This window comes from Salarias fasciatus, chromosome 16, assembly GCF_902148845.1.
Source record: "Salarias fasciatus chromosome 16, fSalaFa1.1, whole genome shotgun sequence".
Lineage (NCBI taxonomy): Eukaryota > Metazoa > Chordata > Actinopteri > Blenniiformes > Blenniidae > Salarias > Salarias fasciatus.
The window spans coordinates 272879-289883 of NC_043760.1; the positions used below are offsets into that span (position 1 = coordinate 272879).

General features: G+C 48.5%; 1 protein-coding gene across 1 annotated transcript in view; it reads left to right on the forward strand.

Moving 5' to 3' along the window:
• Positions 1-17005, forward strand: part of LOC115403256 (adenylate cyclase type 5-like) — an 80385-nt gene that overhangs the window by 43561 nt on the left and 19819 nt on the right. The window contains exons 9-10 of the mRNA XM_030112115.1: positions 13288-13310; positions 14717-14861. Coding sequence (XP_029967975.1) covers positions 13288-13310; positions 14717-14861 — 168 coding nt within the window. The remainder of the gene's footprint in view (positions 1-13287; positions 13311-14716; positions 14862-17005) is intronic.

Sequence of the window (17005 nt, forward strand, 5' to 3'; positions counted from 1 at the left end):
GACAGGCTCTTACAGCTGGTACCAGCTTGGCCACAGGAATTGCTGGAAGGTGCCACAATGCAAGGACCAACTACCTTCGGGGCTCCACTCCGGATTTTTCTGTAGTGGGTCTCACTCAGCCTTTGTCACTCCCGTGACAACCACAAGACAATGGTGCTATTTTACCCATAGCAGGGGGGGGGGGGGGGTTGCAACATGCAGAGACAGGAGTCGAACCAACAACCTCCCGATTGTAAGACGACTGCGTTCCCCTACTAAACCACAGCCGTCCCGACGATGCAAACGTTATACATAGTGTAGCTAGCGAGCTACACACATTAGCTAGCTATTTGGTTAACTAATGGAGGGCGCTCGCTCAAGCATATTTTTCTGTGGATGACATGACATGATGACATGCTGATTTACATTACATATCTAATTCACATGACGTGACGCCGCACAGTCGTGTGAATTAGATATGTAGTGTAAATAAGCACAACCCTGTACTGCATCAGAGAGCCAGAGTACCACGTCTGTTCTTCTGTGTTGGAGAGAGAGAAGATGGAAGTGACACACGGACCCGTTGACAACCCAACAGTGGTCAAAACAACCCATGTGCTGAGTTTAAAAAACTGTGTTGGGTCTGATGGACTCGAACCCAACACATGAGATGCAACAAATAACTCCAAATGTATCATAAAAGCCCAAATTGGGTTACTGATTTCATAACCCAGCGATTGGGTTAACAAAATGACCCAACATTTTTTAGTGTGTGCCTCCTGTCTCCTAACTGATGTTGGGGGACGCAGGGGAGAATTTCTCCAGGGCCGAGGATGACTTCTCCTCCGGGGTTAACTCCCAAAAACAAGGTTACCTCTGCTTGAAGAATGGTGGCCAAAAGAACAACTCCGGAGTGCTGAAGAGCTGCGCTTTATTGCTGCACTGCACCAAAGTTTCCTACCTGCCGCGGTCGCCGGGCCTGTCCTCACCAGCTCCTGCACGCTCACACACTCATCTGCTCTCTCACCGGGCGCGCTGCTCGGCCGCTCACACACACGCACACATGCACTCTCTCTCTTTCACGCACTGAGCTACTGAACACACACATAACTACACACATCTCACAACACTACCCCCACCATGGACTGGCAATTAGCAATAATTCCATTCCATCCTAACTTCATAAAGCTGGCACACAATCTCTATGTCTGTAGGCCTGAAATATGTGAAGAGGTAACTGTGTCCAACAAAGTGCATAAATTGTAACAGTGAGGTAGGAACATCATAATAACAAGTGTCTATGCAGTGAATAAATTTAGCTCATTTAGCAGTGGAAAAGAGTGAAAATACAATGAAATGCAAGTCTCTTATTAAACAAAAGAGTAATTTTACACTTTCACATCTAATCTTTGGCAACCCGGAGTGAAACTGACTAACTGAATACATACATTCACAAACCATAAAGTGCAAGTATATGACAGCGTTGTCTCTTCAGCCTTTTTTTTCTTTTGAACAATGAAAAGTGTTTTTCTTAAAAACAACACTGTAAAACTAGCCTAGGGTCCATATGAACTGTGAAATCTCTAGTGCAAATATAAACTGTCACAGGTGACAAACTATGTGACCCAGTCCCCGTAGTAGTTGGGTCCTCTGCGCTGGCGTCTGGGCCGGGACACAAACTGGGTCTGCTGGTGTGGTTCTCCCACCACACCCCTACCATGGTCAAGTACCACATGGGAATCGAGTGGATGGAAGAGACACGATCATGCTGGAAACATTAGCAGGTGGTGTAGACGACTGAGAATCACTGGAAACCGTCACTTGAGGCAACAGAAAAGAGGTTATGTAGGTGAAGATCCTGATCTGCTGAGTCTCCATCTGCAGCTGGTGGCAAGATCTCAGTAGGTGTCCAGTTCTGGGCTTGGTCCAGGACCCAGGTGTTGTCCAGCGGATCACGACTGCAGTAGCGCTTCATCTGATCATGATGGACGACTTTGACTTTGGCCCTCGGGCTCTTTTGGAACCGGTAGACAAGGTCGTCCAGCTGTCCCATAACAAAGAAAGGTCCTTCGTAGGAGGGAAGAAACTTTTTGACTTTATTTCTGACATGACGAGTTCCATTGATGAGATGCCACACTGCATCTCAACTTTGTACTGTGTGTGGCAAGCATTTTTGTCGTATTGTCTTTTTGCATGCGTGACTGACTCACCCAGGGCTTCTCGAGTGATGTTGTGAGCCAGCTCCAGCCGCTCGCGCATTTGTTGGACATATTCTGGGGCTGAAAATGCATGGTCAAGAGACGGGGGGCAGACCAGCTACAAGATCCACTGGCTCACTTATCTCACGTCCAAACATCATGAAATTGGGGGTGAAACCAGTTGAACTGTGCTTGGTTGCTCTGTATGCCATAACTGCATACGGGATCATCAGGTCCCAATCCCAGTGACAGCGTTCCGCAGTAGAGGCCAGGATCTTTTGCAGTGTCGCATTGAAACACTCAACTTGGCCGTCTGACTGTGGTCTGAATGGCGTAGTGTGGGTTTTCTCAATGCCGAATAAATGGCACATTTCCTGGAATACCTCCGATTCAAAATTGCGCCCTTGATCGCTGTGCAGAGAGTGAGGCATACCAAAGCGACAAACCCATTCTGTGGCAACAACACGTGCCACTGGCTCTGCATGCACAGTCGGTGCAAGTCCGGCACCGGAGGGTCACATCTTCTCTCATGTGGTACCAGTAGTGTCTGGTTTGAAGTCTGGCAACAGTCCGTTCAACACCAAAGTGTCCACCCACTGGCCCCTCATGCATTTGGCACATAAGCATCCGGTTGCATTTTGCGTGGCAGGACAATTTGGGGGTAATACTGTGTCGTCCAAACAGTAAAAGCAACGGACCAGAACTCCATCTCTGAAGTACAGTCTTTTCCATTGACTCCAGTATGTTTTGGTGGCTGGGCTGCATGGAGAGACTGTGGTCCGGGGGGACGCTCTCTGCTGGACTCTAACCAAGCCTTTATTGGTGCAATGTCTGTATCAGCAGCTTGGGCCTGGCACAACTCCTCTATAGTCCAGTCAGAAAACAGTGTGGTCTCGTTTGTGTTTGTTATTGTCTCTCGTCAGTTTTAGAGTGTCTGTATTGGTAATGTTGTCTGCGCTTACCCCCACCGGACTCACAGTTGTAGTTACAGGGCGTGTCTCTACCCCCACCGGACTCAGCAACAGGGGCCTGGTGTCAGAGTTCAGTTCACACTGAACCGCTTGGTGACTTGTGGTTCTTGGCTGTGAGACGGGGTCCTGCAGATTACAAGGACAGGACTGGCGGCAGGACCTGCCGGAGAGACTGTAGCATTAGTGTGTAGGCGACCTGGGCGATGAATGATTTCAAACTGGTACTCTGCTAGCTTCTCAAGCTACCTGGCTAACTGACCTTCCGGCTCCTTCATACGTGTTAGCCAACGGAGGCTGCTGTGGTCACTTCATACCTTGAAAGGTTGCCCAAGCAGATCCTGCTGAAAATGAGATGTGAAGTCGACAATGGCTAGCAGCTCCTGTCTTGTAGTGCAATAGTTTCGTTCAGCTTTATCCAGTTTACGGCTGCCGTATGCCAACACACATTCTGCACCATCCTGCATTTGTGACAGGACGGCGCCAATGCCTGTGTCACTGGCATCAGTGTCCAGAATCATTTCACCATTATCCAGTGGGTAGCCTAAGACAGGGTCTGTAATGAGACGGTGCTTGAGGGTGTCGAAGGCAGCCTGGTGTTCAGTGTGCCACTGGAAATGTGCGTTTTTCTTGGTCAGGTTGTATAACGGTTCAGCAATGTAGGCAAAATCTTTCGCAAATCTGCGATAGTAGGAGGCGAGGCCAATGAAACGCCTAACCTCCTGGACTGATGTGGGCATGGGCCAAGTTTGGACTTTGTGAACTTTTTTGGGGTCAGTGGCTCTACCATACTCAGACACAATGTGTCCTAAATAGGCAACTTGGCGGCGAAATAGGCAGCATTTGGCATTGACGTTTGAGTTTGAGGTTTGCTTGTTGCAGTCTCTGGAACACTTGACTTAGACGCTGCAGTATCTCGGGCAAATCATTGGCCAGCACGATGATGTCATCCAGGTAGACGAGGCATGTCTCCCACTGCATGCCAGCCAGGATGCGGTCCATAAGACGTCGGAACGTCGCTGGCGCACTGCATAAGCCAAATGGCATGACGTTCCATTCAAACAGTCCTTTTTGGGTGCAAAAGGCGGCTGCGCGGTGGGCTCTTGGTGTTAGCTCAACTTGCCAATAACCCAAAGCAAGGTCCAAGGTGCTAAACCATTTAGCAGTGGCAAGAATGTCTAGTGTGTCTTGGATGCGGGGTAGCGGGTACGCATCGGTGATGGTGCGGTTGTTGAGTGCTCTGTAATCTATACAAAGGCGGTAAGTTCCATCCTTTTTATGCACCATAACGATCGGTGAGGCCCAACTGCTGTGACTGCGGGTGGCGATGCCGTTCTGGAGGCTCTCGTGGATCTGCTGGTCTGCGTGATGCTGCTTTTCCCAAGCCATCCGACGAGGGGGTTGCTTCACCGGAGCGCCAGGCCGAGTGATGATGTCATGCTGCACGAGATTGGTCCGGCCCAGGTCACCGGGCCCCCTGGAGAAGACATTCTCATAGGCACATAACAGGTTAGACAGTTCAAGCTTCTCAGTGTCATTAAGCTCAGCGGAACTCTGGGCATAGAGCTCCCGGAGGTGCTCTGGGATTGCAGGGAAGCTGGCTGGAGAGTCTGCCGCAGTGGGGACTCTAGGTGGGGGCAGAGCTTCAGCTGGTTGGAGGAGGCCTGTGATGGCACCCTCTTTAATAGTGACAGCTGTGTTGCCAGGGTTAAAGAGGCGTAGTGGAACAACATTAGTGGGCTGAGTGTTGACAAGAACTTTGGCAATGAGTACTTTGTGCTTTTCAACGAAGCCTTTGGTGGGGCTTAGCATCATGTCTCCTTCTGCAGCTCTCCCACAATGCACGGTGCCTTTGACTAGATGCTCTTGTCCAGGTTCAACCACAACAGTTCTGGCTACTCTCACGGCATGTGTCTTTGGGACAGTCCCTAGGTGGAAGTAGGGCACTTCTTCTCCAAATAGAACTATGCGGTGCTTACCGAAATCAAGGCGGGCTTCTGCTTGAATGAGGAATGGGTGACCAAGTAGCACATCATTGCCTGCGATGTCTGCCACAAGGAAATTCACTTCAACTTGCCTGTTGTCGATACTGACAGGTATTTTGGCTTCACCCAGCACTGGTACGTCTCCTGGTCCCACCCCAAGCAAAATCTCCACGTTAGATGTCTGTAGAAGAGGTCTCATGTCTTGGTGAATGTCATTGTAATGGTGAAGGGGCAGCACGCTTCTCCGCGCTCCACTGTCCAAAACTGCCCACACCTCCAGTTCATATATGCGCATGTGAATGCTCATCTCACCACTCTGGCCTCTGAAGTGGAGCACAGTAGTTTGTGGGTTTCCCTGGGGAGTGTTCTTAACAAAAGTCTTTGTGTTTCTTTGGGGGGACGAGCACTGACTTTGTTTGTGACCCCAGCCCTTGCAGTTATGGCAGCGAATCCCACCTTTCTTAAAGTTTTTCTGCTGCATTGGTGTTTGTGCAGAGGTGTGAGGGACAAAGCAATTTGGTGAGGGGCTAGCCAGAGGTGTAGTGAAGGTTATGGTTTCCTCTTTGTCTGCTTCTCTGACAACAGCAGCCCGGGCCTGCGTTCAGTGAGGTTGTGGTCACAGGCTGCATGACGCTGGTGACATAGGATGCAGCTCTCTTTGTGGTCTCATGGCGATAAGTTATCTCATAAGCTCTGGCTAATGTAGATGAACGTTTTTCTAACAGTCTTTGGACCAAGCTCTGCATCACCAAGGCCATTTGTGAAAACTTCAACAGCTATAGCATCTTGTTCAGCCTCTAACCAGTCTCCATAAGATGAAGGACTACAGACCAGTGGCCCTGACATCTGTGGTGATGAAGACTTTTGAGAGGCTGCTGCTCCGGCTGCTCAAACCTCAGTGGAGGGGGCGCTGGACCCCCTTCAGTTTGCCTATCAGGACAGCATGGGAGTGGACGATGCGGTCTTGTTTATGGTCCATCGGGCGCTCTCCTTTCTGGAAGGAGCTGGAGGCTGTGAGGTTGATGTTTTTCGACTTTACAAGCGCCTTTGACACCATCCAGCCTCAGCTACTGAAGGGGAAGCTTGAGAGGATGGGAGTGGATCCTCTCTTTGTTCGCTGGATCCACAACTACCTGACTCTGAGGTCACAATACGTCCGGCTCGGGGGGGGTGTATCTGGGACCCTGATGAGCAACACTGGTGCACCGCAGGGGACTGTACCTTCCCCCTTTCTCTTCACACTGTACACTGCTGACTTTGCTCATAGATCTGCTGCGTGTCGTGTGCAGAAGTATTCAGATGACACTGCAATTGCCGCATGTGTGAAGGGTAGGGATGAAAAGGAGTACAGGGAGCTCATCGCGGGATTCACCACCTGGAGCAGGGACAATGGTCTTACTCTGAACTCCTCTAAGACGAAGGAGATGATCATTGACTTTGGCAAGAAGCCCTCTCATCAACCTGTCATCATCAACGGAGAGAGTATTGAGGTTGTTCACACCTACAAATACTTGGGTGTGCACCTTGACCACAGACTGGACTGGTCAGAGCAGCTCGGGTTCTGGATAAGAAAGGACAGAGCAGGCTGTTTCTCCTGAGGAGACTTAAATCCTTTGACGTGTGTGGTGACATGCTGTACATTTTCTGCCAGGCTGTTGTGGCAAGTGCTGTTCTCTTTGGGGTTGTCTGTTGGGGTGGCAGTATGACAAAAAGAGACAGCAATCGGCTGGACAGACGGATCAGGAAGTGTGCATCTGTGATGGGGAGGAAGGTGGACTCTGCTGGAGCAGTCCTGGAGAGGAGGATGGGGGCTCTAATGCAGAGTATCTTGAGGAACCCCAAACATCCACTGCACCACACAGTTGCAGCTCAAAAAAATGACCGGAGTAACAGGCTCCTGTCATTGCGCTGCAGAACTGAGGCTTCAAGAGGTCGTTCATCCCCTCAGCAATCAGGCTGTATAACAGATGTGCCTGAGCCAAACTAAGTACAATCCGAGCACTTGTATTTATTGTACTGTTGTTATTTATTATTTGCGTGTGAATGATTTGTGTGCTGCTGGACACCTGAATTTCTCCCTTGGGAGATTAATAAAGTTTTTATCTATCTATCTATCTATCTATCTATCTATCTATCTATCTATCTATCTATCTATCTATCTATCTATCTATCCATCTATCTATCTATCATAAGCTACAGCTACTTTCCCATAAATGTCATCTCTGAACACATGAAGTGCCTCACCAGATTTGCGAACTCTTTTTCTGAGCTCCACTGCAACAGCCGCTGCATGATCTGAAGAAGGGCCATATGCATTCTCGAGTTCCTCCAGAAGGTGGCGATAGTCCCATTTGGATGAACGAGGGTTTCTGTGGACGATGGCACCTGCAGCTCCAGTGAGGCAGAACTTCAGCTGGATGGCCATTGTCTTTGGTGAGCAGTGATTTGCCTCAGCGCAGCTCTCAAATCTGTGCAGAAACTCTGTCCATGGTGTGCTGCCGTCATACTGCCCAGGACGTAGGGTTGGGACTCTCTTTGGGATCGTAATCCTCATCACTGTCCGATGGAGGAGGCTTATGGGGCATAGAGCGGCTCTTGTACACGTGACTGGGAAGGCTTGGTGGGGAATGACCATGTTTAACAGTCTCTTTAGGGCCATTATGAGCACATGGTATGGGAAGCGTACATGCAGAGGCGGGGCGTGCCAACAGGCAGACCAGGCAATTGCCTGGGGCCCCGGCTTTTAGGGGGGGCCCACAAGGAGGCCCCTGAGGGACCGGGCACCCCAATTGCTAATACATGTACTGCACAGAAACAACAACAATCGGCATTTATGATGCAATTATGAAACGACGACGTTTCATAACGGCCCCCTTGGGGGGCCCCGCACGGCCCTGTCAGCCTTCAGCGCCGTCTGCGCCAATCAGGCGAGCTGCGAGGTTTATTGATAAGCCAGGGCTTTCAGGGACTGCTGTTGGTCCCTGGATCTAATAGAAGAGATGAGGGGTTCTCTAAGTTTTTCAGTATACATATTATAGCTGGGCCGTTAACGGCGGTAACGTGCTGCGTTACCGCGACACTGTTATCGCGCGAGAGAAAAAACAATGTCGAGGTTATCTCTGCTGTTCAGAGTTGGGTCTGGGAGCTGGGTCTACATGCAGGCTCTGCAGCTCACTCTGATATAGTTCAGTGTGGATGTGTGCCTGGCCCAGCCTGGCTGAATATCGCTGTGGGGGAACAAGCCGAACCTGTCCTGCGCCGAGAGTCACACCGCCTCCTGCTGAGCGTTAAAAACACACTCGCGCTTTTAGCGGGGAAACACGGTCCATTCCTCATTATTTGCCATATTGAACTCGGCCGAATTATCAGAAAAATCAGGAGGAAAAGGCTGGTATAAGGCACAAACTGAAATCAGGAGCGCAAATATGAAAAAAACGAAAATCAAACTTAAATTACGTGTTTTGCCGGTGCACCGTTTCTCCCGCTGTGCCTTCTTCAGGCACTGAAAACACACAAAACAAAGAACATTTCCCTTCAACACACACTCTGGATTAATAAAGGTGAGGATGAGGCACAATTCAGCCTGACTGAATTCATCCTGCCTGCTCTGTCTGAGAGTCGGAGATATGAGGAAGTGTGAGGAAGTGTCGCTCATCAGAAGATCCATGGTTCATGTTTCTGACTTGGTTGATGACACATGAACACCTGTGTCAGATTACCTGCTGGCTTCCTGAGATGCTGCTGATTATTCATGTCTAATTGAATAAACAGAAACTCGTTCTTGATCACTTATTTCTTATTTATGTAACACACACACATTGTGAATGGCTTTGGCAGACTTCAAATGAGCCATTTTAATCGTGATTAATCGCGATTAACTCCAGGATTACAATTATTCGCGATTAAGGAATTTAATCGTTGCCCAGCTCTAATACGTATCAAATGTCCCAAAACTTGTGTGCAAAAAAACACGTTTTTTCGGTGTGCACGGATGGGGTGGGGGCCCGATGAATTTTTTTTGCTTGGAGCCCCAGGAGCCTTGCCCCACCACTGGTTACATGTTTCTGGTTTGGAAGCTGGTGTGCTGTATACAAAACTTCTCCCGTGGGCGCTGGCAAAGGGGTTCGTGTCTGCATAATGCACCTGAAATGACACGTCTGGAGCGGGATACGAGAGCAGGCAAACATCATGTGGTTTTGACTGTCATAAAAGGGGTTTGTGGAAACAAACTGAGCGGGGCGATTGAATGGAGTGAACAAATCTCCTCCATTAGCAAGTGTGTTAGCGCAGCTTTCATCACACAAAAACAGGTTATAATGTTCACATTTCCTCTCAACCCCGGTTCCATAAGCTTCCACAATACATTGTCCGCTGTCTCGATCATTTTTGAGCGACATGAATGGGTTTGAGTAGTTTGTTTCTCGTCCGTGAACGTCAGTAGGGTAGCGAGCGGCCGCCATGTTGCTTTAGCTTAGCTACGCTGCTAACACCGTTCTACAACAGTCACTCGGTTTTCGGTGTTACTGCCTTTTCATTGTGATGCTCACCATTCTTTCCAATGCATGAGGGTCCCTTCGTGGTCGCCAGTGTTAACCATTCCTGCCTTCTGTCTCCTAACTGATGTTGGGGGACGCAGGGGAGATCTTCTCCAGGGCCGAGGATGACTTCTCCTCCGGGGTTAACTCCCAAAAACAAGGTTACCTCTGCTTGAAGAATGGTGGCCAAAAGCACAACTCTGGGAGTGCTGAAGAGCTGCGCTTCATTGCTGCACTGCACCAAAGTTCCCTTCCCTGCCTGCCGCGGTCGCCGGGCCTGTCCTCACCGGCGCCTGCCCGCTCACACACTCGTCTGCTCTCTCACCGGCGGCGCTGCTCGGCCGCTCACACACTCGTCTGCTCTCTCACCGGCGGCGCTGCTCGGCCGCTCACACACACGCACACATGCACTCTCTCTCTCTCTCACGCACTGAGCTCCTGAACACACACATAACGAGACACATCCACAACATCTGTATCCACAAGCAGACAGCCTGAGAGAGAGTTTAGAAAGAAGAATTCATCTCTGACTCCTAACTGCAAAATGAACTGCTTATTTCAGGAGGCATTGCAGCCAGCAGGGACCAACTTTGGTTGTGTCCAGTCGATTCTGCTCCATGCTGCTGAAGAATTGACGTTCATGTATTTATCCACTAGAGGGAGCCAAAGCTCAATCTAGTTAGAAAAGTAAATATGTTTAAAAAAAAAAAGAAGAAGAAGTGAAACCTACAAGCTGAGTGCTTATTATTTCAGTGAAAATCTTCACTGTGTGCTAATTGGAAGTTCACCATGTACACTTTAATTGTTATTAGTGTGTAGTCTTATTTTAAGTTTATTCCAGCCTGACACCAGAGATACGGATCACAAGATAAAATAACACCAATAAAACACATGAAAATGAGCCACAGTGAAATCCAGCAATGCTTCAGTATTTTCCTGATTTGATGATTTAACTGTAATGTTTTAACTGTGGTGTTAGTTTGCGTTATATGAAAATAGAGGGAATAAAACTCCAGCAGAATGACATTATTAAATCTTACACATTTATTTTATCCTGTGACAGTGTTAAACACTGAAATGCACACAACTGGATGCATTTTAAAGGTGTTTGTTGTACAAAATAGCAGCAAAATTGTTTCCGGTCCACTTCCTGCTCCATTCATTAAGGGTGGCGATATGAATCCACATCAACACATGAATGCTGTCACTACCATATATAATGTCAAGGGTGCTTTTCGGTTTCAGAAAACGGTGGGTGGTTCTACTGAGAACTGTTGTGTGCAACTTGATGCCATGTCAAGTTGTTTTAACAGCAGACGTAGCTTCTTCTGCTCTACAAGGACAGAATAGCTGCATGAATACAGGACAGCATTCTCAGTAACTCAGCAGACCTCCTGATACCAGGAAAACCTCTGAATTCATGTGTAACCACTGATGCCAGGGGGTTTTAGCTACAAGCGCCGTATCATCGTTATTTTAAATGAAACACGAACAGCCAGACAGGATCCGGTGTTTGGGAGTGGCGGACTGGCCCTGAGCTTATCGCACCACCGTTGTTTTGTGACCTGCTGCACCAAGAAGACAAAGGAAGAGGGAGCTGCTGTGTGGCCATTCCCTCTCCTGGATGTAGCTTTTGCTAATGTTCTAGCCTGGTGACCTGTTCAAGGTGTCTTGGCCCTGATGCCCTCAGGGAGGGGCTTCTGGACTGCAGCTCCATGCCTCATGCGCTGTGGGTTGCCAGGCTGGAGCAGGTATCCTCTATTACTGAGGGTGACCCCTCCTCCCCAGGGCAGCTACCATCTTCTCAGCCAAGATGTTCGAATTGCCATGGGGGGACTGCTCCAGGGACCCACCCACCCAGGAAGAGGTCTACGGCCAGCTTACCGCGGAGGTAGACCAACTCCACCAGCAGCTGGAGATGACATTCCTCCTGTGTGAACGGCAGCCTGTGGGTGAGGTGGGAATGCCACCCACCCCGGCCACTAGTCCGAGTCCCCGAGGAGGACGTCATGTCCCGAGCAGCTTCCGCCTCTCTTCTGTATGAGGGTGAGGCTGATCAGGGCTCTGTGTTTCCAGAGCCGGAATCCCTGCTGTCGGCTGGGAGTTCGGTGAGTGAGACGAGCGATAATTCAATGCAACCTTGGAATGGCTATCAGCGCCCCTCTGGGGCCCCTCTGGGGCCCCTCTGGGGCCCCTCAGGACTGGAGGGGCAGACACTGACGTCATTGCTCTCCTGAGGCGGTAGTTGGGCAGATTCTGTTTGGATGCCAAATGGCAGCATCACCGGAGGCTCAGGGTGTCGCAGCAGCGCCTCCTGGCCCTGACCCGTGGAGGGACAGGACTTCCTGCAGAGGGCGTCCCGTTGGGTGTGGCCCCAGCCCGCCAACGCTGCCATGACAGACGCCAGTCTCTGGAGTCGGGGTGCCATGTGGCTGGACCGGGAGGTTCGGGGACAGTGGTCTTTCCTCCGTGCTCTGGAGCTGCCAGCAGCACACCTGGTCCTGAAGCACTGGGGCTGCTAATGTTATGCGATGTAATGTTACTTATCGCATCTTTAAAGCTAGGGTTGGCGATCTTGGAAAACTAGCATGTAGCACGAATGGAGCATCTCCCCAAGGCTCCGCCCAGCTGCCACCCCATTGGAGGAGCTCCGTTGGGAGCGGAGACGCGGAGACGTGCGCGCAGCACTTCCGCGTCCAGTGCGTTCCTGGCGTAACCTGTCCTCAGCGCTTCGTTTCTTCGTTTTTCTTTATTTGCACTACGCCAAGTATGGCGCACTCACCGGTAAGTAAAGCCCCAAACATTCTTCTCCGCCATTCTACAACGACGCTCCGTCCTTCTACGTGCGCACTGAATCAGGGTCAGTGCACGCCATTGACATGTACGCGCAGGGGGCAGGTCGAACGGCGAAGGGATTTGATTGGTTTAAAAAAAGGTGTCCCGTCAAGACGATTGGTTGCTGTTTGTCCCGTTTTCCTCCTGCTGTAGATAGCGGATATTTTCCAGACTACTTTAAGAACACGCTATGAATTGTTTCCCATCGGGTCATAAAGATCATTTTAACCAGTATTTAAAAAAATGTATCTCATTCAAATCGCCAACCCGAGCTTTAATTCTCTGGATTATTAGGATGTGATTATTATCAGTGTTTCAGTCAACTTTTGCTATTAAGCAGCCGTAATCTGAGATGGGAGAAGAAATAGAAAGCATTTCTAAGATGAGAAAGACTTTTAAGGAAATTCAGCAGTGATCGAAACAGATTAAAGTCTGTTTCAAAGGATTAATAACAGAAGTGACACAAATATGAAATAAGTTATGTATGATTAATTTATATAAATTGTCTAAAACTCCTGATGCATTATCTGAACAATGAAAGAAAAATACAAATTATGTTCTTGAATATTAAATTAGGATGAAAAAATCAAGAATAATTTGGGTTTTTTTCAACATGGAGCCTGTAAAAGTTCATTCACCCAGTTCAAAGTTGAGCTTTAAGTCTCTCTCTGCTATATTTAATCATGAGTTATTCCAGATAAAGTGAATTAAAACAGTTGTGAAACGTAAAGGACCCTCGACTGATGCCTTCCTTCATTTGTTCCCCTTTTTTCTCTCTCTCTTTCAGGGTTTTGAAGATCCCAAGGACAAGTAAGTAGTGATGGACCTCAATATTGCGTTATGCTCACATTCATTCTGCTAAGTGTCTTTTACAGAAATAATTTGAAAAGGACTCTTCCAAACACAGAGTGGCCACTTCACATTACAGTTGTCATAAATGAACATGAGACCAGATTCATTGTGGTATAGAAATGATACTCAGATGGACCGGACCAGTAAAATGACTTTTTAATAACTTGGAATTAAGAATAAATGCAAATCTTTCTCGATACTGTTATTAACAAAATCATCTCTGTTCAGGGGAACAGTGTTTGTCATTGTTTAGCTGTCGTTTGTCAGACTGCATGATTTCTGCTGCTTTCAGCCTTCATGTGTTCACATATTCCCCTTTAAATTAAACCTATAATGCCGATGCTGCTTTAGCAGTAAATTATCCAGAGACCTTTTTTTTTCATAGCATCATTCACTCAACACCATGAAAAATCCTCCCCTGAAGTGATCCACATTCTGAAAAAATCATATTTTAAGTCTGAAACATTTCTTTTGTGTGGACTTTGAGAGGTGCTGTTTCCCCCGGTGTGATGCTGCACAGCTGTGAAACACAGAGCAGTGTCTTGAACTTCTGTGTGTGTGTGTGTGTGTGTGTGTGTGTGTGTGTGTGTGTGTGTGTGTGTGTGTGTGTGTGTTGTTGCGTGCGTGCGTGCGTGTCCTGGCTGACAGCCTCCGCTCGGGGCAGCAGCACACGGCCTCATGATGAAGTGCATGCTGGGAAATTCAGTGAGGTTTGAGTGTAGTGTGTCAAGCTGTCAGTCGGGGAAATCCAGCTACAGAGAGAACTCAGAGGGGTCACTGAAGTATCCAGTTAGGATCTGTATACTGTATGTAGAAGGAAGTGATAGCTAGCCAACAATGAAGTCAAATGTCAAAAGATTGATGCTATTAGCTATTTTATGATTTTTAGAAAACGAACCAAATGAAAGAAATTCAGTTTCTTTACATTATTGGCTGCAGTGACTATGGTTGTATATAGTTGTTTATTACCTTGCTCACTGCGTTGTGCGGCGTTTTCTGTTACGTTTATGTGAGGAGCGCTCGAATCACGAGTGGCTGGTTTTCTGTTGGGGTATTTTTCTGTTAGAATAAATCGCTGGTTTTGGGCTCAATCTTATGCTTCAGGTCTGTCTGTTAATCTGCCCTGCTGATAGGAGTTTATCCACCCGTGATCTTACGAAAGCGTAGTGACAAGATCGCCTTGGAAGAAGCAGGTGAATAGTTACAAATGAGCAAATACCAAAGGAAGCTCATAGAGAGTTTCACGCAGTCACATTTATCTGGGCCTGAAAGCTGCAGGAGACGGTTCAGTGGCCTTCTGTAGCTCTCACAACCATAAAGGTCCAATGGTCTCCTTTTGTTTTATCCAGGCATTTCATTTACAGAAACACACAGGAGAACCTGAACCCCGAGGACGAGGTGGACGAGTTCCTGGGCCGGGCCATCGACGCTCGCAGCATCGACCGTCTGCGCTCAGAGCACGTCAAGAAGTTCCTGCTCACCTTCAGAGAGCCTGACCTGGAGAAAAAGGTTAGAACACACACACACGCCCACGCACACGCACACGCACACACACACACACACACACACACACGCACACACACACACACACAGTCCGCTGGTACAACGGCAAATAATTGGCTGTGACAAGCAATCTTCCCCATGCAAAAAGCTTTCTCTTTCAGTCCCCTGAGGAAGTCCGTCAAAGCCACACAGATCACAGGAAGCATGGAGGTGAGCTTTAGATTGCTTCAGACAGTGAAGGACGGGATGAGAGGAGAGGTTAGAAGCTTCAACAATTGAATCTAGTTTCCAAGTTTGAAGCACTTTTATTCCAGCGAGTCCTCGGTGTCATCAAAGACGATCGAATTAGAGAGACTTGAAAGGAGTTTGTGTGTCGGTTTCCTCAGCCGACCACCAGCAGCTGGTTCTTCCGACAGAGTGAAGCAGATTCATCAGTGAACTAAAGACTTACATAACTTAACATACTGTACGTATCATTACATAATAACTGCTGGTTTTAATCAGGAGTGCACAGTGCAAAAATAACAAGACAGTCTGGCTGCAGGTCCCTCCCTATAGACCTCCTCTGTGAAGACTAACCCATTCAGGTCCCTATAGGGGACATACAGCAATTTTTCTGCATATTTAGCCTTCATCTACTGCTTTCTTTTATACAGTCATCGCTCTGGCACACGTAAATCTTTTGGTGTTAAGCTGGTGAGATTACTGCTGTTTTTTCTACTGTTCTCTGGACTTTTAAACACTGCATCAGTGGACACTTTTTGCCGTGGCTCAGCTGTTGTTTACACTTGGGAGCAGCTGTTAGCGCTTAGCCATGCTAGGCTACATCCCGATGCGCGACCGGAGATCCCCGCCAAACTACGGAGGAGAAGGAGGGGATGCAGAGCCGGGGTCAGACGCCGCGAAAGAAGACGACGGTAAAAACCATGCCTTCCATCTGTCATCACTGGAAACGTGAGGTCTCTCCTCAACAAGATGGACGAGCTAACGGCGCTAACGCGGCTACAACGGGAGTACCGAGAGTGCAGTTTACTTCACTTCACGGAGACCTGGCTGAACGAACTTACATCAGACTCAATGGTGCAGCTGGACGGGTTTCATCTGATCAGAGCGGACAGAGACACAAGGGAGAGTGGTAAGAAGAAAGGTGGGGGAGTTGCAATGTTTGTGAACAACAAGTGGTGTAATCCTGAGAACATCTATGTCAAGGAGCAACGGTGTACCAGAGACATTGAGCTGCTAGCAGTTAGTATTCGGCCTTACCAGCTACCGAGGGAGTTTTCACATGTGATTGCAGTCACTGTGTATATTGCTCCTAATGCCGACTCAGCCTGCGAGCTCCTCCACAGTGTGGTTTCATGGTTACAGACTGCACACCCCCAAGCCTTCTTCCTCATCACTGGGGATTTTAACCATGCTTCCCTGTCTGCCACCCTCCCCACCTTCCACCAGTTCGTGGACTGTCCCACCAGGGACAACAAAACTCTGGACCTCCTCTATGCAAATACAGCAGAGGCCTACAGTTGTTCCCCCCTCCCCCCGCTTGGTCGATCAGACACAACCTGGTCCATCTGCTCTCTGCTTACACACCTCTGGCGAAGAAACACCCCCAACCAAGAGGTGTGTGAGGCAGTGGTCTGAGGAGGCCAGTGTGGCACTCCAGGACTGTTTTGACACCACAGACTGGGAGGTGCTCTGTGGGCCACATGGACAGGACATCGACAGCTTAACAGACTGCATCACTGGATATATAAACTTTTGTGTAGAAGCCATCGTGCCTACTAGGAGGGTACGGTGTTTCTCAAACAACAAGCCATGGGTGACTGCTGAGCTGAGAGCGTTGCTGCTGGAGAAAAGGAGGGTCTTCAAGTCCGGTGACAGAGAAGACCTGAGGAGGGTACAGAGGGACCTTAAATGGAAGATCAGAGATTGTAAGACCACCTACAGGAGGAAGATGGAGGATCAGCTGCAGAACAACAACATAAGAGAAGTCTGGAGAGGACTCCACACTAGGGCTGTCGCGGTAAACCGGTATTGACGATAATCGTGGTATTAAAAAATGAAATTTCAATATCGTGTTAAAAATGCGCACATGATAATATCGTATAGAGTGTAAAAAGTGAATTTGAAAAGTGTATTTTCAAAATCCG